Source organism: Pelmatolapia mariae, linkage group LG13, assembly GCF_036321145.2.
Source record: "Pelmatolapia mariae isolate MD_Pm_ZW linkage group LG13, Pm_UMD_F_2, whole genome shotgun sequence".
NCBI classification, from domain to species: Eukaryota; Metazoa; Chordata; class Actinopteri; order Cichliformes; family Cichlidae; genus Pelmatolapia; species Pelmatolapia mariae.
The window spans coordinates 13,342,292-13,369,273 of NC_086238.1; the positions used below are offsets into that span (position 1 = coordinate 13,342,292).

The 26,982-nt window shown below is 38.7% G+C and overlaps 1 protein-coding gene across 3 annotated transcripts in view; it reads right to left on the reverse strand.

The window, feature by feature from the left end:
• The window catches only part of khdrbs2 (KH domain containing, RNA binding, signal transduction associated 2), a 71,884-nt gene extending 46,191 nt beyond the window's left edge, over positions 1-25,693 (reverse strand). For all 3 annotated transcript variants that reach the window (XR_010095402.1, XR_010095401.1, XM_063491655.1), the window contains exons 1-3: positions 25,316-25,693; positions 13,633-13,760; positions 730-846 (exon numbers count right to left, since the gene is read on the reverse strand). Coding sequence is in view for 1 of the 3 variants with exons in the window: in XM_063491655.1 (XP_063347725.1) it covers positions 730-846; positions 13,633-13,760; positions 25,316-25,406 (336 nt within the window). In the remaining 2 variants the exon portion in view is untranslated. The remainder of the gene's footprint in view (positions 1-729; positions 847-13,632; positions 13,761-25,315) is intronic.
• Between the last annotated feature and the right edge of the window lie 1,289 nt (positions 25,694-26,982).

Sequence of the window (26,982 nt, forward strand, 5' to 3'; positions counted from 1 at the left end):
GGAATGCTGACAGTGAAAGGAAACAGCAATGTTGGACAGCCAAACTTTATGCAGCATGCTACAAGCTACACAAGCTCAATAAACCTGAAGAAAGCTGTAAATTCGTATAACAAATGTCTTGTAAAAAAAGAGGGGGAAAAAAAGTGTAAAAAATGAAATCGGTTAAAGCCTCTTTAAAGTTGCTCCAACAGCCTTTGCACTGTTTTGCCCTCAATATGTACTCGATGTATTGAAATGCAGCTCTTGTTTCACCAAAGAGGCGATAAGGCTGAAAGTCTTTTGTCATGTCTGAATGTCTGAATCAGAGGCTACAGTAATAATAGCAATGTAACTCTAGAGCAGCACAGTGCGACCTGTTATGAGCGTGAATACCAGATCCAGCAGGCTGTCTGTGTACACGCTCGGATAAGTTTGGCTCCAGGGGACCACATGTCAGCAGAATAAATGACTTTGGCAAAGAGATTCATTACTTTGCCTTCATAATTGACGATTACAGAATATGCTATTAAACAACACAGAAAAACATTCCCATTTTCGCCTACATATGTTTGTCAAGTGAAAGCTATTAATTTTATTCTGGGTGTTATTCATCTCAGTTACTGCTCAGATGGTGTTGGTTAAAATATTCCACTGTGCTTTTGGTAGGATTTCAAGAGCTTTGTCTTTGTAAATATTTCTCTTTGATCAGCCAAACAGCTATATCTCAGCACCAATCGATAGACGCCTTACCTTGTCTTTATCTCTCATGGACCCTTTGCCAAGGATGGACATCTTCACTCCTGTCTCCTCTTGTAATCGTTTCATAGAATTTCCCCGTGGTCCCAGCAGCTTCCCTACAAAATTAAACTATGCAAGAGGAGAATAATGGCAATGAGAGACCTTATTAGAGTTTCCTGCATACCTAAGAAGAGAATTAATAGTTAAAAAGCTGATTTATATTTCCATATAACTGTTTTCTAAGCACCCTCTCTTTTTACGTGCTGCATGTAAAAGGGATTTGATCTTTTCAGAGAAAAGGTTAACCATGAAAGATCACCGCTGGCCATTAGTTATCTGTTATCGATATAACCTCACATTCCACTGATCATTTATCATGTGAGAAAAAGCTGAAATGTAGCCTGTAATAAATCAATATAATGGTGCTCTGTGTGTAGCACATTAAAGGTAAATGCAACTCTCATCTTCATTCCAGCATATGTGTCCGTCCTGTGCTTGCTCCATGCCCTCGATAGTCATGCATCTTAGTGGCGTTTAGGGTCATCTAAGTCATGCTAAGAGAAAGAAAACAAATGGGAACATGGACTCAAACCAATAATATTCCTGAGACTGTTCCAGAGGTCAGTGCTGAGATAAAGTCAGAAATAATGACTTTCTTCCCAGTGGGAAATTAAGTAATACTATCCTGATGACAAACTATTAGATTAAAGCCTTGGGGCTATCATTTCCCTCTCACTGTGCACCAGCTAGTGTTCATACTGAGAAAAGTAACTCTGGGTAGCCACAACACTGCTGAGATTACCAGTTATTAAAAGGTAAAACTCATAATGCGACTGCAGTGAGTCTGGCAGTTTTTGAAAACATGGGTGGGGATGACTTAATTGATTTCTACTTGAAACAAATGACTATTAACACTACCTAACACACAATTTTTAATCGTTAAAAAAACCCAGCTTCGACTTTCAAATGTTTCCAGTTAGGTGAGATTAAAAGTAGACCACCTCCGGAGTTGAACAGGTGGTCAGCCGCCTACTGCAACACACTCTGTCCAGCCCTAAAATGACATTAACCTTTTCACAAAGCAGATTCTCCCACTGTGAGAAGAGCTCATAACCTTACTGCCAGCTGTGTGCGGCTGCTGCAACGCAACTCCAATAACTGCTCGCTCAGCTTATTCAACCTAAAGTGTCCCGTCAATTTATGAAACAGACACTAATTTTCCATCTATCTTGTGCCGGGCTGACTTATTTTAATGAACATCATTAACACCACAAGTGAATGCCACAACCAGGATTTTGAGGCGCCAGGGGATGTGTATATGAAGAAAAAAATCTGCTGTCCTTGCCTGTCCTCTGATCTGAATGATTAAGGCGCCTTTGTGGATGCCTTTCTTCAGCTGCTTTGACAGGACTATCCTATAGCTGGCAGGGAGCTGGAGAGCAGATGGTCGTTGTGGCTACATCGGGAAGCCGCTCGCTGGGTGGTAGGAGAAGAGTGGCCTGTTTTCATTAAGCTAATGAATGTCTGGAGCCACTCTGCTGCTCCATGGTGAGCAATTTGAGCTTCGGAAAGGGGTATGGTTCAGTGTTAAATGAGGTTTGAAATGATTCTATATACCCCCTATAGTCTTAACACTGATAAGTGTGCTGATATTAGAAGGAAGGGTGTTGTGCATGCAACAATTAAGCGCAAAGACATTTTAAACATTGAACAAATACTCGATGATAAAATGGCTGGAATGAAACCCTTGTTTGTATTGTATGCTGTATTGCACACTCTGGGTCTTCTTTTTTTTTTCTTCTGAAAACCAAATTTTAATGTTTTGGTCTCCATACTGATTCTAAAATACAAAGCTCTGCGCTGTGCAACCTTACAAGTTCACAGGGTATAACGAAAAAGGTGAAGGTTGAGTTGGACACAGCTTACAAATGTAGCTGAATAAAGCACTTTTCAAAAGCACCTCAGTGTGTCTGTTTCTTGGTTGTGCTTCCTTCAGTGGCCTGCAACTGCAAACAAAGTGAAAAATACATCTCCAGTCTGACGACACGTGTGTAGCATTGTTTTTTAACTGGTTTGCCTTTTGTAATGGCATCTCTGTATTTGCAGCATGTTTCATTGTGTTGCAAATGCGCTGTCAAACTGATGAATGTACGTCTCAGCCGTCTTATGTTTTGCCTATTTGCATACATTTTTCTAAAGGAGAACTCCATCAAAAATTAAACCAACAGAGGTGTGTGAGCAAACAACAAAGTTCTGTGTGGCTCCAGAAGGTGCTGCGTGAGGCCAAAGTTAATAAGGCACCTCACTAGAGGTCCCCGTGTTTTTTTTAGGCTTTCCATCAATGCTACACGGGTGCGATGCTACATTGGTGGGTAAGTCTTAAGCTGCGCTCTCAAAGCTAGGACACCCTGCAGGCACAGGTAATCCCCACAGTAATATATGTAATACACATCTGTTCTTCCTTTCCCAGTTTTATAAACAAGATCATCCCAGCTTCAGCTTCTGTACCGTATGTTCATAAAGGAGGTCAAGTTTACCTAACTTCAACTTTTATTTTAAAGATGTCAGTAAACACGGATGTTTCTGTGTTAAATGATTTAAAAAATGTTGACACAACAAGAAATGCCTGCGAGTTTTCATTTTAAAAAAAGGTGTTATTTTCTGTTCACACTTTTTGGTTGTTGTGTTTGCATTCACACCAAATGTGAAAGCTGCCTTCATCAGTGACTGAGACCTGACATTGGATTCTCCGTCACCTTTGCAGACTTGTAAATCAAAGGATGAAAATGTGTGAACCAAGAGTGATCCCAAACATGGAAAACTTGGAAGCAACTGGGAATTTTTTGCACTGTATTAGTTTAATCCTGGTGAGCTGCACAACTTAATGTCTCCAGCTTGACAACTACCAAATCCTGTAGAAAAAGTTTTGTACTTTTAAAGCATCACATTTTCCCTGAATGAATGAATGAATGAATGAATGAATTAGAAGGTTTGATTATATGGGGAATACCACATATGTACATTATTCATAACAATACTGCCACTGTTGTCTATAAGGGGATGGACCGATTTGGTGAAATCACTCCTGCTGGCTTTTGCCTTTTATGTTTTTTGATGACGTCCTATGTTTCCTACAATGCTGAGATCTTTGTAAACTTAAAACAGACCCATTTGTGACTGCAGACCAAAGGACTGTTTTCTATACATTCAAAAAATAATGACACTTTGAAAATACATTACAAGTTCATTTTTATGCTCCTAAATTTAAAGTAATAAATGTGATTATATGAGAAAAGCTAAATAAAAGGCAAACATCAAAGGAGGCACTCAGCGCCCTCCTGATGTTTCCCCTCATATTTATTTATTAATTTTATATATTTTTAAGTGCTAAAGCAGCTTGTTTCCGTTCTTCAGTATAAGGTCAGTTCCAATGGAAGTATACTGACATTTTGCACCTTGTCGAACCACTGTGGCATTGCATATCTAATAACAAAACAACTTTTTAGCTTTCAGGTTGGAAAATTTGTTGCCCTTTTATGCAGTGCACTGGGGCCAGTCAAGATCAGCAGATGTCCTGAGGGCACTCACTGCCAGGTTAGTGAGCTGTGGTATTGGGGAAGTCCAGGTCCTCTCTGATAGGAGGATTAAAGCTTTAGGTAGCAGTTTATGCTTTAATGACAGCTTGGGATGACTGGGCTGCGAGCGTGTCAGATGAGTGTGTCCTATCAGCCCTACGGACATTAAAGGAAGCAGATGAGTGGTTGTTTGGGGAGCAGCGTGGCAAGGGGAGGACACCTGGTGAGCTTTTCAGAAGGGCAACACAATCAAAAGCCAGAAGTGTTGAACAGAGGTTGTCTGTACATGTTAATGCTAATCAGTCATTTCTGTCGTGTATCTACAACTTTTGTCTCAAAAATGAAAAAACAAAACAAAAACAAAGATACAGACCGTCTTCAGGGAACATGAGACGTGATACAAGTCATACTTCACGCTGGATTTTCTAAATATTTACAGTGAAATACTTGGAATGGTTCATCACAATAGCAATGCAATATAAATTCTAGAATGTGAAATAAACAACATGCTGCGATCTAAAAGACAGCTGAGAAACAAAGTCATTGACATCTATCTGTGTGGAAAGGGTTACAAAGTCATTTCTAAAGCTTTGAGGACTCCAGAGAACCACAATGAGAGCCATTATCCACAAATGGAAAACAACTGGAACAGTGGTAAAGCTTCCCAGGAGTTGCTGGCCTACCAAAATTAATCCAAGAGTGCACTGACGAATGATGACTCGGCTTTTGGCGAAAAATTCTGTTGACTGATGAGACAAAAGCTACATTATTTTTTTGGAAGGTTTGACTGATTTCACATCTGGCGTAACATTAACACAGCTTTATATAAAAAGAACATCATACCATACCAACAGTCAAACATGGTGGTGGTAGCATGATGGTGTGGGGCTGCTTTACTGCTTCAGGACCTGGACGACTTGCTGTTATTGATGGAACCATGAATTCTGCTCTCTACCTCAAAATCCTGAAGGACAACTTCCAGCTATCAGTTTGTGCCCTGCACAATGATCCAAAACATACCAGCAAGTCTACCTCTGAATGGCTAAAAATTGAATTATGACTGAATTATGACAATACTGCAAAGAAAAGTGGGCCAAAACGCCTCCACAGCAATATGAGACTTAAGTCACTGTAAAAGCTTGGTTACAGTTCTTGTTGGTACAATGAGTTATTATTTTTATGAGGGAAATTACTTATTCACATAGGGTCACATAGATTTGGATAGGTTTTTCCCTTAGCAAATGAAAAGCTCATTTAAAGACTTTATTTTAAATTTACTCGGGTTAATTTTGTTTAATAATAAAATTTCTGTGATGAACTGAAACATTTAAGTGTGACAAATATGCAAAAGAACTAAGGAAGAGGGAAAGAACAAAGACAAACAAGTTCACACAAACCCAGCTCCCTTCTCGCAAGTCTATAACAGCTCCATGGCTTTTAAATAAGAAATACAAGTTGTTATCTAAAGCTTAGATTCCAAAAAAGTGTGGAGGTTTCTTAAAATGAGAATAACATCCAGTTAATTTAAAATTCACAGTGTATTGAAGTGAAAACAAGAGAAAGGCAAGTTTTTACTCCTAATTAAATGTTAACACTTTAACATTACAAAGCTTTTCTGGTCTTTTGCAGCTGAAATAAAAATTACCTTATAAATGATCTGTTGCTAAAACTGTAGTTTTGTAGTATCGTCAGTTAAACTGAAATGATTTGCAAACCACTGCATTCTGTTTTTATTCATAATTTACACAGTGTCACAACTTATTTGGAAATGAATGGGGTTGCACTGAATCCCTTTTACTTATTCAGTATACTGAGAGCTTTACAAACCATACTCAAGATGAAACAAAACGAGAGCGCATGGTGAACACTTTCACTGTGTTTCACTGCACATTAACACAAATCTTCATACAAGGTTTGTGTTAATGACATTAATGCAACCTATTATGGCAGTTAGTGAATCCAGGCCAACAACTAACTAATGGGATAATTAATCAATAATAGCTTCTTGGACTAAAAACACTATTTGGTTGCATCCAGCAGACTTTAATCAGCATTAGCGACAACTTGCAGCCATGCTTGTGTCTATCAAATGAAACCAAAAGCAGTATTCACTGTCAGTTTTGCTTTAGTTTGGTATCGAATAACTTAGGCTCTTTAGCTGCTAATTGCCTGGCTGTGCTCACCAGCTGCATTCTAACTTTATCTGATGAGTGCTAACAGGCATCTAGCAAAGAATGGGTTTATCTGTGTTTTGTCACTAAAATATCTGCCTGGTGAAATAAACAGGATAGATGAGAGCGTGAATCAGAAAAGTAAAACTGGGCTTTGAAAGCAAAAATGAGCTGACAGATACTAAAATGCTCTGTAGTGATGAAGGCGGAAACAGTGTGAAGTTCTCTGTGAGCTCATTAATATGATTTGTTCTATTCTATTGATTAGACCATTGATTGAAAAGGCAACAGAGTTTTTTTCCAAACATTTATTAATTTTTATTGTTTGATTTGGAGCCAGAAGTGATATTGCAAGGGATGGATCTGAGGAATGGTACACACAGCCCAAAGCACACCTATCTTTAATACCTATTTTACTTTAAATGTGGCTATACTTTACAAATTAATGTCATCCTAAATAATTTCAAGGGACTGGTGACTGAGTATCATTAGAAAATTGTTTACCGAGGTCTCAAGTCAAGCGAGGATGAGGGCCATTTTTTCACAGACATCGATAGAAACTGGCTTCTTTTTGAAGCCCCCTGAGTTTCCCCTGCTGGCTTTAAAGCTAATATTGAAGGCTGCATCTATCTTTTATACAGGCTGTGCCTTCTTGCAGATATCTATCCATTACAATTTGCATGAGGTTCCTATAGTGCATTTCATTTTGGGATAATAGTGTCAATCAACAGCATACTGTGGATTTTTTTTTGCTGTATCCAGATATTTCACTTGATTCTGTCACATTTCTAAAAATGAATGCATTATGTACTACCAGAAATGGACTGTTGTTAATATGGGAAGGCACAATCTTACAATTTTTTAAGTCTCACGAGCAGACATCACATCACACAGTCATCACATAAACACTAACTCGGTAGGATCCCGAGTTGGAATTGTGATTGTATCATATAAGTGCTTAATTTTAATTCACACCCTGTACTCCCTTGACTGTATTCAGTACTTATCTAAGGAAAACACCTTTCCCCGTGATAGGCCTTTCTTTGGGACATTGACATCTCTGGGCAGACAAAAATGGGATTTCTGTATGGGCAGCACTGCAGCCGCAGCACTATTTAAAGGTCACAATAACAGACAGATAAGCTCAAAATTGTGGCATCCACAAGGACAAAATACAGTTTAATGTGTTTTGGGCTCTCCATTTACCTGCAGAGGAGATAGTTAACCTGCTGAGATAATAGTTTGAAAATACCGGGTTGAAATGTGTCCATTTTATTTAAGAAAAATCATTATTCTAATAAAAAGGGAACAACTATTTTTTTAATATAACATTCTCCTATATTCAGTTTTGCAGAAATCCCTAGCTCTACACTCAAGGTAGCTGACAAGGTCAGCCAATTAAAAACCACTTCATACCCCAAGGTTAAGAGATGCTAATCAAACTGTCTCATTAAACAGCAGAGGATAAATTCTAGATGAATCTAAATGATAATGTCTTTGCTGATTATCTTAATCATATTCTTTTGCTGAGTAAATAGTAACCTCAGAGCAAAACTTCAAGACTTTCACGAGAACCCTGTGTAAGGATCATTTGTTTACATACCAAAAAAAGGACAGATACAGATGAACTTCTTTCACCCGCTAACTTAACTCAACGCTGTTTCAAGGTCTCATGGTGTTTTTAGAGAAGATTAAAAATAGAAATGTTGGTAAGGTCACTGAAGCAATGTCTCAAGGCCAAATTTCTTTTCTTTTTTTCACAGGCTATAAAACAAAACAAACAAACAAACAAAAAAACTGCTGTAGATTTTGCAGAAAACGTTGCAAAAAAGCCACACAGGTCATTCATTATCTGATGGGTCAGTCTGTAACAATATCTAAGATAAAAATAGAAAGGTGGTGTAGAAGCTGCAGTTTTACCAAGCTGAATTCATGTATTCCACACATGCTGCTGCACAATTTTATCAAGATTAAGACACTTTTACAAACACACTGTTTGCTGTAGCTGAAGTATTTGATCTCATTTATGAGGTTGGCTTACTATATTATATTATTTGAGCATTTCCATTGTAATTCCACAAATGTTGAACTTTATACACAGTAAAAATAATCTGCAAAGATACAGTAAAATGTGCTGTTTTAAAATGACGGAATTTTCCATATTATTTCTTTTTACTTGTGTTTTTAAACCACACATTGTTTTTTTTACCATTTACAGAAATTTGCTGTTAAAAAACGGGTAATGTACTGGAAGAAAATTACCAAAACATTTTCTGTTTTCTGTTTTTTCTTCTTTTTTTCCCCACAGTGTACTGATGAGCCAAAACATTATGAACAATCACAAGTGAAAGTATCTCATAAAAACATTTCAAGATCTGACATACAATGTCAAATGAACAGTCTTTGAGTCACTGTGTTTGATGCTGGTGAAATGCTTATGGTAATGGTTATTGTCAGACAAATGGGGCAGAGCATATTCAAAATGGTAAGGTTTGAGAGCAACACCTAGTCACAGCGGTGGGTACCTGGCTAAAATAGTTTGGGGGCGTGGGGGGCAAACTATGGACAAGCATCCCGGTGTTGGCGGAGACGTGCAAGTGAAACAGTGATCTGCTCCAGCGCACAACTTTAATGATGTTGTGCTATCGCAGGTTAAGTATGCAGCATCCATGGCCCTGAGGTTTGAGCTGTTTTAGAAGCATTGAGGATATTCGTCATAATGTTTTAGCTCATGAGTGTGGTTTAAGTGTGTGATACTGAAACACAGATTAAAGTATGTTCTCAAGTGATCATTTTGTGCGGAGAAAGAAAGAGAACAGTGAAAAAAAATGATCTCCTTGTGTCAGTGGAAGATCTGTCCAGAGGTTCTGAATGACCTTTTTTTTTGCTAATTTTAATGATGAAAAGCAGTAAAAAACTGTACATTACCTCATTATTTTTTTTATTAAAATGCCAAATTACAGTTCTTTACTCACATTTCTGATCAGAAAAATTTGTTTTCTTGGTTCACTGTTATGATTTATTAATTTGACTTCTCGGAGAAGACCAATGTGCTCAAGTTTGGGCATAAATATGTGATTCAGTCCAGTGAATTCAGCTGAAATAGTTTTTTTTCCTTGTTTTTTTATGAAAGGTGGTCTAATAAATTTGTGCAGCACTGATGTGCAAATTGCAAACCATCTCTTATAAATGAAAACCATGTCCCCGTACTATGCTGTGTCTGTATTGATTTGGCAGCATTTTTTGTATCTGCATACATTTGAAATGCAGTCAAGTGATACTGTATCAACAAGCAAGTATACTGTGTGGTCTATGCTTGAGTCAATGATGTTATCTAGCATTATTATACACTTGTTTGACCCTGGATGGTCTTAACGTGACTTTAACATGACCATTATCACATCTATAGCACAGAAACATTAAACTAGACTACACTGCATACATGAATTAGACTAAACAGGACTTTTCATAGGCAGTATAGACAGTTAACAAGAGGAACAAATGATAAACTAAGAATATTTGAATTCTCACATTTTTATTAACAACACTGTGCATTTCCTGCTGTGACATGTTAAAAGTGAAAACCTGCAGCGTGTCTGTCAATGTGCCATTAGGAGTGATTTCATTAGCGCTGGTAGTTTTACTCATAATTACACGTGATCTTGTCAAATCTAAAACTACTCAGAAGGATTCTCCCATGCAATAATTTAATTACTTTGGATTTAATTAGTCTTCAGTAAGATGGAAGCTGTAACCAAGAATGAGCCCTGCCAGACTACTGAAATGAGAGAGAACAGTGTTTTGCACGGCCACCAGTGACAGAAAATCTGACTGGACGTTATTGAAGAGTTGATGTCAAAAACACAGAAAATTCTAGTGTAATTAAACCAATTAGTTTGTGCATCTTGGCAGGGCCAGATGTTGTCAAAGTACAAAATCAAATATCGATCAATGAACTGAGGACCAACATTCAGATCTGTGTGACACTGATGCAAAAACATTCATTTAACTAGGTTTTCCCCCCCTAAAAGTTCTGGATATTGTGCCCAATTTACCTCATGGCTCCAAGTTTTGCACTGCTTTCTTTTTAGTTTGGCTCATTCACTTTGCAGGCCATGCACTTGATCAGGGAGTTGCTTAATATGCCAAATTATCATTAAATGAAAGTGCAGTGTTACCAAGATGTTTAAGATAGTGAGACTGCAGTCTTGCGGGGTGCTGACTGTGCAATCAGGTCACAGAAGCTGTTGTTGGACAACTGTTTTGTCCCTCTGGACTGCAGCTTTGCTTACTGTGCAGCATTGGCAAACTTGAGCTTCTCTATTGCACCTGTGAATTTCATGTTTAAAATGATGAAAACACTTTAAATGTATTTGTTATGTACCTCCGTGCTTCTCGGGTTTTTTAACTGCAAGCTCCACTGATTTTCATTAACCATCTAATCAGGAGCAGACTCACACTTGGGACTCGAAGTGAATGCAATTAATCAGCAGGTAGGATATAAAGCAGGACATGCGCTATCTACAGAAATTTAATTTTACCTCCAATTTTTAGTTTTCAAGAAGAAAACTGATGCTTCCGCAGAATCCATATGTTTGGCATTATAAGAAAACTCTCAACCCACCAGCTGAACTGATGGATGCCTGTAGTGTGTGTCAGTGCTCTTCACACCCATCCAAAAGCTTAATATACAGTAAATATAATATATTAAAAGCAGTTTGTGTGCTCTAAGTGAAATGATATTTCAACATTTACAGTGAGGATGCAATTTTGAACAATAAGACATCTTATATTTGGATAACAGATGTGGGGGAAAACAGAAGCACAAAAACACATTTCTTTGTCTTTTTTCCCCCCAAGAAGCCAATTCAGTCACTATTTTTCATAGCGTTTAAATCAATTTAAGTGAAGAGGTCCTGAACAAAGCTTAATTAGTTGCTTAATGCTGACCTGAGGAGGAAACAGCAAATTGATTTGTATGGAGTGTCCTGTGGGGCTCCTTGGACTAAAGCATTGCCTGTGCTCAGGACAGTTTTCAGATTTCTCTCTCCTCCCAGCACCATCTATTTTCTAGTCGTGTAACTAGTAACATTGTATGATGAAGTCTTGAATGTACAAAAACTCAAATATATAAAAGTAGAAGCAATAACTATATGATTTTGTCTCTGGGATAATGAAAAAATACGTCAAAGAAAGTATCTGAATTTAGAGCTTTTTACAAAAAGACTAAATTATAATTACTGACTGTTTTGTTGAGTTTTTTCTTAACAATTTGTCTCATTGGCTAAGTTAAAATGCACTAATCTTCCACTATTTTTGGCAAGATACTGAACGTGGTGAAAACCATTTGGGTATTCACAAGGAGGTGATTTTCAATGTAGGACTAGTATTTTTCAGGTACTGGGAGTAGGATGTGTTCCAATATGTGTCTCAGTTAAGTAGTGATACACAGTCTTTTCCCTTCTGTGCACAAACTAGACCAAAAGAAAGGCACACATTTCCTGTCAGAAGAAACAAACTTACTTTTAAACATTATGGAAGATGTGAGCAGGTATGTTGATATGTAAAAATATGGTAGTGCTGACCTTTTCAAGAGGGTGGTTAGAGGAATGAAAGAGGAAGACTGTGTTCTAAAATCCCATTTTGACGAGGTAAACTAGGCTATAAATTGTACATCCATTTTTTTTTAGCAATGTAGCTTAGTGGGAAAAGTGGAAGGAACCATCAGAGGATAGGTACACTGTGGCTAAAAACGGATACACAGGTAGGCTGTGGTAATTTAAACGATGTTCAGTTGGTACTGAGGGGAACAAAGTGTGCCAAGAAAATATTCCCTACACAATTACACTGCCACCACCAGCCTGATCTATTGATGCAAGGCAGGATGGAGCCATGCTTTCATCTTGCTTATGCCAAATTCTGACCCTACTGTCCAAATGCAGAAATCAAGACTCATCAGACCAGGCAACATTTTTCCAATCTTCTGTTGTCAATTTTGGTCAGTCTGTGAGAACAGTAGCCTTGCTTTCCTGTTTTTAGCTGAAAAGAGTGTCACCCAGCATGGTCTTCTGCTGCTGTAGCCCATCTGATTCAAGGTTACATGTGATACTGTTACTGCTTTCCTATCTCAAAGCAGTCTGGCCATTCTCCTCTGACCTCAACACGATATTTTCACACAGAAAACTTCCTCTGACTTTTCTGATCATTCTCCGTAAACCCTAGAGACGGTTGTGTGGTGAAAATCCCAGTAGATCAGCAGTTTATGAAATACTGGCCCCAGCCGTCTAGCACAAACAGCCATGCCACCTCCAAAATCACTTAAATCACCTTTCTTCTACATTCTGGTGCTGAGAATGAACTTGAGCAGGTCGTCTTGACCGTGTCTACAAATCTAAATGCACTGAACAGCTGCCATCCGATTGGCTAGTTAGATATGTGTTACAGAAAAGTTAAACAAGTGTGCCTAACAAAAATCACGTTTCTCAAAATTAAATAAAGCATATAATAATACATATTATTATACACATAATACAACATAGGCTGTAATTGGTCACTTAAAACACATGTAATATTTCCTATCTTAATGTCAGCTAGACACAGAGATGTTATGACAAGGAAAAAAAAGACAAGAAAATACAGCATGAATGTCTGAACTCAAGGGCAGTGGAGCTTTCCATGACTGCAGTGGCAGTACAGCCTTTTGCTGCTCCTCAAGCAGCTGTGTGTTGCTTAGCTGCCTGACGGAGCAGCCTCATTAGGCCACGTTTCAGACTTTGTCAGTACTGACGTTGCATAACTCAGACACAGAGCAGTGTCATAGAGTGATTTATGGTTACTGTTCCTCACTGTACCCTTGGGTGCTTTAGTCTGCTGAAAACTTTGGTTTTTGGTGACTACATCAAAATAAACAGACAGCATCCGGTGACTTTCTAATAGCCAGTTTGAGGCTCATGGGGATTTTAGTGTAGAAGTAGGAGTTGTGAACAGGTGAAGCCGACCTGGAGGGGAGACTAAAATGCTGCTAAAATGACTGAAAAAATATAACACATACTCTGTTCTTCTTGCACTTCCATCACAGTTTAATTGTTCTGATCACTTGGACATATTGCACATTTCCAAAAAAATAAAAAATAAAATGTAGGACCCTGTAGAGCTGTTATGTCTCTTACCTTTGGGTACTGTTGGACTGGAATGAGAACTCTTTCGGAGAGCTTGATGTTTTTATTGCTGATAATGTCTAGGTATTTCTTGGTGTCACCATCTTTTCTTAATTCATCACCTTCGTACTTTTCAATCTCTGCGGAGAAACAAAATAAGAAAAAAAAAAACAGATGAGAAAATAATGAGTTTGTTATGTAACAGAAAAAGCATCAGCCAATAAGCAACTGCAGAATCACAACAAAACAGCGTAATTTTAGACCAGGAACACATTAGCAGAAATTTAACTCACACACTGAATATTTTGCTGACTATTTCTTATGTCAGCTGTAAATATGCTCACATTGCACACTTAATAACAAAAGATAATCCTGCTGACTCCTGATATGTCCTTTCACATCAGGCCCTGCAATCTCATGATCCAGTAATTCCAATCAAAATAACAATAGAGCCAGTCACACTCAGCCCGCTCTACCTCACTTCATTATGAACTGAGCTCTTGCGGGCTGTCAGGAGTCTCTCCAACGCAGCACAGGACTTATGCAGATGTTGGCTTAAACATATAAAACATTTGATATTAGCAGGTAAAAGCCATTTGGGGCGGTTAAGATTAGATCTGTAAAGTAAGATATTAGGATCCTATTTGCAGATCATTGGTTTCAATCAAACTGCCCTGTTTCTCCTTATAAATTTGCAAGGTAGGCAAATCTTGTGCAAATTGACCCAAAAGTCATTTTGTGCATCCCCAGCCTTATTGCAATAAGATGAAAGACGAAAGGTGGATATTAGCTGCCCAGTTCAGCATACTATATCAGTTTGACAGGAGCTGAAAGACTCCCTGAACAATGATATCTTTGGACAATTTTTTACAACACCTGAGCTGCAAGGCTAAAAAGGCATTTAGAAATGAAGCTGTTTGTTGTTGGGGTCTGCTTTGTCACTAATTATCAATAATTGTAAGTTGTTGCATCACAGAAACTCATAGATTTGACTACTCCTGAGTTTATATATAGAAATTCAGGAGTTCGTTTAGAAGGGAGTATTTAACCGTTCAAAACAAATATGTAAGATTTTAAATTTAAATTGATCGACTAAATTGACTTTGGAAACAAATATATCCACTAAGTTGCTGAATCCGCCTTTAAATCAGGCTAAATGTCTCAATTCGACCATGTGAACATGCAAAGCTTTAGCTCAATGTTCCGGGTCTTTTAGAGAGTTAGCTTTTGCAGTTTTATGAAGTGAAGTTGATTTTCTTCACTACTGTCTGTGAAATCACATAGACGAAAATTCAACAGCCTGAAATGAACCAATTTCTTCCCACTCTACACAATCTCTGATTGTGCCTGATTGTCCGAGGAAGATCGTTTAAATTGGATCATGTTGTCTCTTTTTTGCAGTTTCTCTGAGATGAATCTCGCCAGAGCTGCAGAACCGTCTGGAAAAAAATGGAGTTCATGAAAAGTGAGCGCAAGCAAATGAGAGGGTGTCTTTTTAGCTTTTTAGATGATTAAATAAGCTTTGATTTTTTTTTCATATAAGGATGTAAAAAAATAAGGTTTTGTTCATCGCTTCTAAAAGACTTTCTTATATTACACAAAACCTTATATTTTTATCAGATCACTTCCACTTGTATCAAAAATATGCAAAACCATATTTTTCAATGTAGCCCAGAGCGGCAGTGACAGAAAGGACAGCTTTATGTAAACCAAGCAAACACTGAGCAACACTCACCCAGACCTTCATTACCTGCCACTGAAAGCAGACTGCACCTAATGCTGCTTGTGGAGAGCACAGGTAAACAAGACCCCTCCAACCTTTTATTTCCCTCAACATAGCTGATTCACCCCTCCTTATGTGACACTTTACACCAGACAAGTATCCCCAGATAAGAGGAGCTAACATAATACGCCTTTGTAAAAATAACATTTTGCCAAAGGAGATAAACCAAACGCAGCTCCTCACACTTTCATATTTTGAATTACTTTGGCTCTTTGTACAGTGGAAAACAAATAGTAAAGAGCTAAAAATGAAAATGAAGCATGCTATCTGAGGAAGCTAGTCTGTTTTTAGTTACGCTAGCCAAGGGGATGTCACAGTCAATCAGTTGATTGTAAATTGTACAAAGTTGTGATCCTTTAACTTTTTCTCTATTGGCATTATCAAAAAACAAACAAACAAAAAAAACCCAAACCCATATCTACTGATGTTCAGCTATTGTTTATTCATTGCTTTCTAGCAATTGTTAGCATGCTGGTGGTTAAAATTAAAATATAACCTGCTGTTTTAGCCAGTCAGACATTTAGTTTAAATACCTCTGTGCCTAATAGATTTTAAACAATGTTTTTTTCCCTTCGATTAACAAAGCCTTTTAATGAAGCAACCTCAAAGATGAGGTTCGGGTCAGTGGATGGGTCAACAAAACATTTTTTGATAACAGATGGAAGTTGACTTTGTGTTTACCTTAGGGACTTTTTTAAAAGTATCATTTACTTTCTGCTGGGTAGGCAAGAATTATTTGCCACTCTGTTAGTCATTTTAAAGGAGGCAGATGTAGAACATCATAAATTTCCTCTTGTACTCTGTGCCGAGTTGTGCCCTGTAACTGCCTGAAGCACGATGTGTTCATGGTTCATCTGCAAAATATCCATTTGAGAGCTATTTGTTGTTACAGTCAAATCGACTCATTTTATTTTGAGAGATAAACAAAAATATTGGGATCAAAATGACCTCAGTTGGTGTCACCATATAAACATAACAAAAATAATGTTTTCTGGAAATTATATAAAACGACATTTATTGAATCAGAGGATAATTTAAAAAATCCTTTAAAGACTAATGTGGATTGCACTAAAATGATAACAATCAGGCTATTTTTCAGATGACATTTTCAGATGCTTTAAGAAGAAATCTGTTAACATTTTATTGTGATGGTTGTTTCTTACATTAGTTTGGTAGCACTTATGTTTTGCTGCTGGGATGGGGATTGATGGGATAGACACTTATTCTGGTCTGCAAACTGCAGGTAAACCAAAGAGGCAATTGCATATAAAGGAAAAGAAAGAGAGAAAACAGGCTTGCAATCTATAAATCCCGAGACACACTCACACTGATATCATCTTTGTCAAAATAGCAGGAAGCAAAAGGAGACTAAAGATCAGAGAAGCAAGAATGTGCTTTGAAGGTCACTGGTTACAGTCTGCACACTGGACAGAAAAAAAAATCTCATTTGGGGAGCTAAATGAGTAAAAGACTCTCAGTGACTATTGTGGTGCTCTTGATCTTCTTTGTTGCACTGCCCAAACTGCTTCAGCAGAGCTTCTCAGCAGCCAAGGCTGAAGAAAAATGTTGGTTTTACTGGGCAGCTAGCACATAAATGTGTGCAACTATACAAGTTGAGAGACAGAGTTTTGCTGAGAAAAAAGAAAATATGCCCAGTCAGCCTGCTGTAGCTTAAAGTTAAATACATCTGCTGTATGTGACAACAGAGAGCATCAACAGAGACTGAGAAACAGCTTGAAGTGTATTTATCTTGGACACTATAAAGATGTCATGCAAAGCTGTCTTCATAAATAAATCACCTAGTTTGTATTTGAAATTCAGATGTCAGATTTAGCTGTATGTTTTTTTTTCCCCAGCAACTTGTTGCTCTAAGTAAACCATCTGCACCACAAGAAAACTTGATAGACAATCCTAACTTAATCTTGTTTCAAAGCAAAGTAAAAATATCCCATTTCCCATCAGCAGTTCAGTGACATCAGAAGAAGGAGAATTGAAGGCATCATTTGATGCCCCACTATTTTTCCTCACATTGTAGCTTTACTGCACTGATTCTCAACCTGGGGAAAGCGTAACCCAGAGGGCACATTAAAAAGATTAGCTCAACTAATTAAAAAAAGGGAAATTACAAATTAATTTAAGAATTTAATGGGCCTGAACAGGTTTAAGCAGAAAACAGCTAATTACAAGTGATGTATAAGCAGTTCTAATAGACTGCAGACTTGACATAAAGAGCAAACATTAAAAAAAAAAAAAGATTTGTATTCATTCAGAAAATAGATTATTAGAGTTTTAAAAGTAATGGAAAAATATATATTTTTTAATAAAGTTACCAAGATACCAAGTATGTGGATGGCTTCACTGGTTTTCAGTTATTGTTGTTGCCATAAAGGCTATTTTTTGATTATGCATTTTGTTCTACTGCTGACTAGCAGCCATTATTTTTTTTAAAAAAGGTGTGTGCCAGCAGGTCTAAGATGATTTTGGTGAGATCACACTGTACTTATTTCTCTGATTTTCTGTTGATGTTGTGTGGATCTGATGTGAATAAAGAAAAACATGAATCCAGAGAAAACAGATGTATGGTGATAAAATGAGTCACCATAATCCATCCATCCATCCATCCATCCATCCATCCATCTTCCGGTTATCTGGGGCCAGGTTGCGGGGGCAGCAGCATAAGCAGAGAAGCCCAGACCTCTCTCTCCCCAGCCACCTCCTCCAGCTTGTCTGGGGGAACACCAAGGCGTTCCCAGGCCAGCCTCCCCCGTGTCCTGCCTCCCCTGGGGCAGACCCAGGACACGCTACCTTATTGTGGTGGAGGGGTTTGTGTGTCCCAGGGATCCCAGGGGCTATGTTGTCCGGGGGCTTTTGCCCTCTGGTAGGGTCTTCCATGGCAAATTGGTCCTGGGTGAGGGACCAGACAAAAAGCGATTCAGAAGACCCCTATGAGTAGAACATCAAGGGAACAGTTCACCCTGCCCAGGTTACCAGGGCCCCACCCTGGAGGCAGGGTGCCCGAGTGCAAGCGTCTAGTGGCCAGGCCTTAGTCCATGGGGCCCGGCCAGGCACAGCGCGAAAAAGGGACACGGGCCCATCCTCCTGCAGGCCCACCACCTGCAGGAGACGCAGTAGGGGTCGGGTGCACTGCATGCCGGGCGGCAGCCAGGAGCAGAGGCCCTGGTGGACTGATCCCCAGCTACCAAGACAAAATGAATCCAATCAAAATTATATCCACTTCTGCAGGGCTGATCAACTTCAATTCAGCACAGATTAAATACATGATGTATATCAAGACATCCAACGCAGAGCAAGCTCAAGATGTCCTGGAATCTGACATGTGCTTTGTATAGACAAACAATACACTCAGTAAGCATCCTCCTCTTTTCAGTCTGCTCTTTTTTTATTTTGCAAAGCTGGTTGAAAGACTTCAGACCTTGAATAACCTGCAGACTGATTGATGAGTATTAAAAAAAATACTGCAGACAAAAAATTGCTAGACAACATATTCAGACTCCCTCAGTTGTACAAGGTTTGTATGTTTGCGGTTGTATTTTCACTTTGCAAGGATTGAAGGTCTTTCTGTACTTTACAGATGTGCAGAATTCATCGGCTTATTTGTTTTAAGTTTCCCTTAATCCCTAAAATCTGTTGGAAAAGTCAATTAAGGTAAGATTAGAGACTCGCTGACTGATATTAAAATTCTCAAAAATCTTTGATTTACACAGTGGTGAACCAGTCAGTGCTGAATTGAGTGATTATTACTTTATGTGCTTTAGTGCATTGTGGGCATTGTCGAGTGCTCCCATTAGTTAGACAGCTAAATTATTCACTGATTTCTTTTAGCCACTGAATAGTATATCTAGAATAATGACTTCACAATGGGTGAAAAAATAAATCAGTGCAATTACTCTTCAATAAGTGATTGCTTGTTCACATCAAATACAGAAAGAGGAAGCAGTAGCCCTTCGCCTGGCCAGAGTGGACCTAGTGGGGGGAATGAACAGCAAGACATGCAATTAGCTTTGGCTCTTTTTCACAGTTTTGACCGATGAATATTAAAATGTTGGAAATGTGCTCCTCTGTTTGGCCACATGCTGATGTGTTTTCAGCCGAGCTGCACTTAGGCAAATGTAGCACTTGGCAGACTATTTAAGTTGTAAATCTTCAGTGTAAGCATTATATTTTCAGAATGTGTGATGAAAGTGGAACGAGCAATTACTAATCATACCATTTACATATGAAAAGCAAGGAAATGTGCATTTTAAACTCATCTCATGACGTGATTACAATGACAAGATAGAAACAATCATTTTGATGGAAGATTTTTCTGGTATTGTTGCACATTTGCAGGTGTAGGCACTCTGACTTTTTTTTGGGTTACATTTTTCTCTGTCTCCTACTGCCTTATTTGTAAGTTCCCTGTGATATGTGAACATTCAAGACACACAGTAATATAATCTGTTATCTAATATCTATTGTCTGAGTGCTGCAGCTTTGGCTCATTTCTGTTGCTCAAGATGCTAGTGACCTTGGAATTTAATCTTATTCGACCCATGCACTCATTGTAAGTCACTCTTGATAAGGGTGTCGGCTAAATACTGAAAAATGTAATTTCAATGTCTCACCCGCCCCTGAAATGTAATTTTTGTGTCCTTTTGATAGGTCATAACACATGGGGTGCTGTTTATGTGTCACTACGAGGTGGGTCACTGCTGGATACTGAGCACGCTGTAATGGATGCGCTGAAAATGTAAGCAACCATTTATAAATGAGAGAGAAAGATAAGTGAAAATCAATTCTTAGTGTTCACAGATATAATGGCTCTCTGTGGCAAAGTATTAGCCACATCAGAATTTGAGGTATACAGTGCAAAAGTTTAAGGCACCTTGGATGTTTAGCTTTTCATCCATTCTCTGTTAGGAGGAACTCCGACTGGTCCCAAATTCTGCAGCATGACAATGAGCTCAAACATCCCGCCTGAATCATAAAAAACCTATCTTCAGCAACAAGAAGAACAGGAAGAACAGCAGGATGCTGTATTCCCCAAGGAGATGCTGAGATTGACTAAATGTGCAGAAAAACTGTGGTAAGTTTTCAAAAGTGTCTTGAACATTCTACAAGCCATCTGTGTACCAAACAGAGCTGATGCCTTACAAATCGGTGTGTAAGGTACCAAGCAAATAAAGGATATACAGGCACAGGTGTAATCTCAGAAATAGATAAAATTTGAAATAGACCCATAATAGAGGTAAACTAAGCAGAACTTTACTCCATAACACTGCTTAACTTAACAAAACCTTATCTTAACAAACAACTCAAGATATACATTAGTGGACTAAACCATTTAAATGCAAAGGGAGAAAGCAGGGAGACAATAACTAAACTGGTTGGTTGGTTCAGTCCATTTGGTTGGCCTCTGCATTTCCACCAGCAACACCCTCAACCTCTTCCTTAGCTCAAACCAGGAAGGACTGCGGAAGCAGACAGGTAAATCACAAAGGCAATAGTAATTAATAAGTAATTAATGCAGCTTCTACCAATCAGTGACAAAACAATGCAAACCCAAAGTACGCACCATCATTTAGAATACAGTGTAGTGCCATAAAGTGCATCGGAACAAATTCATCTTCTTCCTCTTTCGGCTATTCCCTTTGCTGCCACAGCAGATCACCTGGCTCCTTCTCACCCTATCCCCTGCATCCTCTTCTGTCACACCAACCTTCTGCATTCATTAGATCCATGAACCTCCTCTATGGTCTTCCTCTTCTTCTGCCTGGCAGTTCCATATTCAACATCAATGGTCCAGTAACCTCCTGAGACACAGTCCATTCATTTATGTCTTCTGTAATGGACATTGGTCTATACCTTTTGACATATTTGAGCTACCCTACTAAGTCCTGATGTCCCCAATAGAGGACATCCTGGCCTTCGCAATGATATCCCATGTTTTTGGGTGGTCCTTTTAGCTCCAAAGAGGCAGGAAATCACAAAAAAAGTTAGACTGAAGGATAATTTTTTCCCTCGTTTCTCATATGTCCTCTATCCCTCCTCCGCACATGTCCAAACCATCTCACTGTTGCCTCTCAAACTGTTTTCCCCAAACGCTCAACCTGAGCTGTCCCTCTGATGTACTCATTTCTAATCCTGCCCGTCCTGGACTCTCGCAGTCAAAATCTCAGCATGTACCATCTCCAGCTCCACCTCCCGTCTTTCTGTTAGTCCCACCGTCTATGAACCATAAATCACAGCATAGGTCTCACTACCACCTTGTAAACAAATTCAGCGACTTAATTAAACCAAAGAAACTAAGTGGTTGTCATGTAACTCTAGAGACTGCAAATTCACTTAAATGTGGGAATGTTGTGGGAGACTGAAACGGTAAATCTGTTTGAATTATGCGTGTGTGGAGAGTGGAAGAATATTACCACATTATTAATTTAACTGTGTGTTTGTGGTTGTGTACAACCACCACAGGTTGTTTTTTCCACCAAAACAATTAATAAAGTTTTCCATTTTCTGCTGATTTTTTTTTATTGCTAAATACTATTTAATCACAGTTTTATAAAAAGCATACTCATTGAAACGAGAAATTTATAAGCGTCTATATGCGTTCTGAAGAGCGCTTATACCACTGCAATATGTACTCTAAGTGTATTCTTAACTATGCAAAAAGCAAGCTCATGTATTGAAGAAGATTTTTGAAGCATTAGCTTGATAATCAAACTTAAACATAAGTACAGAAAGTGCAGGAAAGGAATCAGTGGAAACCTTGAGTGCTCATATACTAATAACTCAATGTAAGGAGAAAATGAACAGACTGAGAAGAAAAGTTCTTCAAGATGCAGATTAAAGTGTATTTTGAGCCCAAACTATGCTAATGTCTAAAATTGCACTTGGCATGGTGTTGGGCCTCCTCCATATCTATATTCCGATTTGATTCAGAGAAGTCTACATCCTTCAAATTTCATGCAGATTTTATTTGCATTGTCACTCTCGCTAGCAGCGCTTGTATTTGAGATAATATATACCCTTTTACAATGCTTAGTGAAAATGTAAACTATCTTGACATGGAGAAATGCCTCTTTCAGAAATGGAATGACAGAGTAGTGCACACATTTAGTTTTTTTCTTAACAGACAGTTTTCTTGTCTGCCTCCCTGTCTGCTTTGCTTGCTACCTTATTAGAAATCCCACCGGTTTTCATGGCAAGACGAGGCTGCATGGCATGTAGGCAAGCCTTACAAAGAAAACCACTGGGATCTATTAAAGGCTTGCCTTTCTTTACACTGACACGAGCCCACGTTCAAACTAACTACACAGTTCTTTAGGCTGAGGAAACCTAAAGTGCAAAACTTGAAAGAAGTGACTCTTATCTGTCAGTCTGAGGAATCATTAGCCTCATGCAGCATGTCCAAGTAAAAAAATCTTCATTTGAGATTGTGGAGCAAAGTTGTAGCAGTTTCAAAATACTCTGCATACAGTTTTGATTGTATAATATACCAATCTATTCATACATTCTGTCTAACAACCCTTGCTGCTTCATAAGAGGAAGCTTAGTTTCAGCTCGACAAGAGAATTATCCCCACCCACCCGTAGTTTACAGCTGCGGACTGGAGCTTTGTTCCAAAGAGTTTTAAATCAGCTCAAAGAAAGACAAACGGTTTTAGAAGCAACATAACTTAAACACAAACAGTAAATAATTCATTTCATAAATATGGAGATGCTAACTGTGACCATGGTTAATCCATGTTATGCTGTCGATTGTGCATGATGTTAATAACACGGGATTACATGCTTTGATATTCAGTGATAAATAGCTGCGAATCTGCAAATCTGTAAAGGCAGTTTATCTTGCTGTCCACTGATACACAGGATTCTGCATTATCCATGAGCATAGACTGACAACACAAGATAACAAGTCTGTGCTGAACATTTTTTCACATGCTGCCCACGGCTGATTGTTTTGGACATTGCAAGACTGACTGAACTGACAGTTTATTATACTGATTGGCCACTTTTGTGTTTGATGAATACAGAGAGGTTTCTGTTTACTGACTTTGCCAACAGCATTCTTCTCAGACAAATGCATTGCAATGTATTATATACTTCTTTTTTTTTTTTACAATATTGTACTGTAATATTGAAGACTGTAGTGTATTGTTAATTATGGGGCATTGTAGTGTGTGTATTTGTTGTGAACTGTTGAAACTGCTCTGAGAAAAAAGTCAGTTAAAAAAAACAAAAAACACAGGTATCCTCATGTAAACATGCTAATTGCAGTTCATAGTGGTAGATGGCATTCGCTGCTTGCATCCTGGCTGCGTGATTTAGGCTTGAGCACATATGGCAAAGTGTACTGTGTGACAGATGATCCCATCTGCATCCCAGTTAGCGACAAGAATGGGAGTGTCAGGTGTCTCATCAACACATTTCAACAGGAAAGCTCAAGGGGCCGAACAGCAGAACGCACACACACCCCGTCCAGCAGCTAATTAACACAAAGTGTGACTTTACATTTTTAAACAAACATGTCAGAACCCAAAATTAGCATACACGCATGATCTAATAAATTAGTTAAATCAACTGCCTTCAGAATCACCAGTGATAACAGTTTTAGCACACAGGAAAAACAGTAGAGAGCATTTCACTGAGTTTTTTTACAGTCATGTAACATATGATGGCATTTTATGTTTAATTTTGTCATTTTATGGCAGATATATTGTTTTGTACAGGAATACGTTACTAACTGGTTTGCTTGCTTGTCATGTTTGGTTTGTCTTGTCTTTCCTGGTAAGTCCACACAGGTTAATCCATTCACATTTATGATAATCATTCAGCCATTCACTCCAGTAGCACGTCACTCAAACCTTTATCCAAGCTTTTATAGCACTGCACATCAACCAGACCTGTGCAATTACAGGAAGAGAGACCACGCAGTCTACGAGAAAATGCAAAAGTTGCATCTCTGGGCTGAATGAGCTGACTTTTTGTGTTCGCTTTGAGGTGACACACTTCCTATCAGAAGTGACACATTCTCAGCATGTGAATGAGATGAAGGCTACAAAGTACTTTAAATGCTGCAGGCTGATTGCGGCACTCTGTTGACATACAGTAACATTATTCTGGAGGAAAGGCTTTACAGCATGTTTCACTGACATTTTCTGTTCTCCATTACCTTGATGGCATTTATCCTGTAAGAGGAGGTGTGCATCTATTAATTTTCGTTCAGTCAGAAATCTATGACTCATGATGCAATAATTACAAACACTTTGATTTTAGCCACCAAGGTTTAGCTCACGTGGAATAATTAAAATATTAGAGAGGTGATATTTGGCTTGATAAATGACCACACAATTCACATATTTTACAGAAGAAATATTGGCTGGCAGCACACAGTATTATAACAGGATTAAGAGCACGTTTACCTTAATACAGTACTATGATTGTTGGACTGACGAATGTGGCACCTTTTTGATTATTTTTGCCCTGAAGTCAATGAGAAATCCTCAAGGAAGACATTTGCTTTATTTTATGTGAGCCAGCGCATTGATCTTGGCGGACAGTGGGGTTACAATAACCCCCTCTGACTGTACACATACTTTAGTGTCTCTGCTCACAGCATTTGTTCACTTGAAGTTTTTGGGAAAACCCAACAAAAGTTCCTCACTGGAGCTGAAGAGCAGTGTCTACATTAAACGCACAGCACAGAGAATTCAACTGTCGCCACGCAAGCACTAAAAGTGTGTTAAAAACAAGCTCACATCAGCTCACTGTACTGCCCCAAAATTCAATACAATTGTGCTTTCACGTTAGAATGAACATCGTGACTGTCGCCAAGTCCAACATTCAGAGTGCATTAGACTTGAAAAAAAGATATATATTCTATATACACACACATATATACTTGACTTACCTTCTGCAAGCAGGCGCACCGCATGCACAAAGGAGGGGTCCAGGCTGTTTTTCTCGGACACCAGCTCAGGTAGGTACTTATCTGGATGCATCTTTATCACAGCGGACCTCTTCACCGGCAGTGCAGGTGAGACGACAGGAGTGCTGAACGTCACAATGCAACTATAAACCTTGCCGCTCCTGCTTCTTGGTAGCTGTAGTCTACCGGTCTTAATGAGGAACACCAGCAAAACCCCCTCCAAAAATTGGTCTTCCAGTGTCTCCCGAGATGCTTGACTGGGGTAGGGGTGGGGGTGCTGATTTGTGATTCAAAGGTGTGAGCCCATCTCTGCTACCGCTGCCTGCTGCCTCTCCTCGGCACCCCGCCAGACTCAGTGGGTCTGCAGACCGCGCTGCTCCCCGCCCCTCAGCAACATTATTGGCCATATTTTGGGACTGGCGCTGCTGAAACACCAAGAAAGGTCCCCACTGAGCGTAAAGGAAATGCTCAGTGTTCTTTAAGGGAATTGCTTTAAAAAGGATGGGGTTGCATTTGGTTGCTGTTGACAACGGTCTCTGAAACTGGAAACTTTAATAATATTGGATATAGTACTCCGCGGAGAACAAATAAAGCATGCTAGTAAAGTTTTGTTGCGCTAACAGACTGTACCATATAAATGTCGCTTAATTAAATGGGGTTTTTTATGCAGCTCGTGAGTTTCAAAGTAACTACAAAGTCAGTACAAAGTAGCCCGCAGGCATTCACCTATGAGGGACAACACAACTATTCATGGTGCTAAACACTGGCTGCTGTCTGATTTGTTTGTACATATTTAATTTGTCTTAGATTTACGGGTAACCAAAAACTAGCTTACAGCATACTATTCTTCAGACTCCACATCACATGATCCACTTCATTAAAGCAGGGGTGTCAAACATAAGGCTTAGGGACCAAAATCAGTCTGGCAAAGACTCTAGTCCTGCCCCACTGGACAGCTTTGGAAACTGTCAACAAAGGCATAGATAACTTTTAACTGTATTTTCGTGAGTTTTACACTTTTGCCTTTTGATAAAGGTTTAACACATGGTTATTGATGCTATTTTTGTGTTTTGTACTGTCTACCACAGAAATTTCTCGGAGGGGGGGTTTGATACACTGTGTATCCATTCCACAGTATCCATTGTGCACATGGATTAACTTTTTTCTGTAATTTTTAAATCCTTAAGTCATACTGACAGATTTTCCAGCAGCATTTCTTTACCATGTAGAAAAACCAAGATGTACTTTTGAAACTGAACATTTTTTTTCTTATATCAAAATGTCTCAAGGTTTAAATGTGCAATTAAACTTCTTTATACTGATATACACAGGAATTTCATTAGTCTAGGTCACTTATGATCAAAGTGGGCTGTACCTGGTAAATGATACAAAATGAGTTTTACATTGATGCTGTAAAGGAAGTCTGGCTGTATTGTTACAGAGTGAATCATACATTTCAAGGTACACATGCTAAATAATCCATTCATTAGTTTTTCCATGTTACTTAATGAACTTATGTCAGCAAAAAAACAAACAAACCCCCCCCCCAAAAAACAGATATGCATAATTTGCAATGCTGGTCAGATCTTTTCTTTACATCCTTTGAGCTGCATCCCCTCTTATAGCTGAAGAAGGTCAACTCTAGTAGA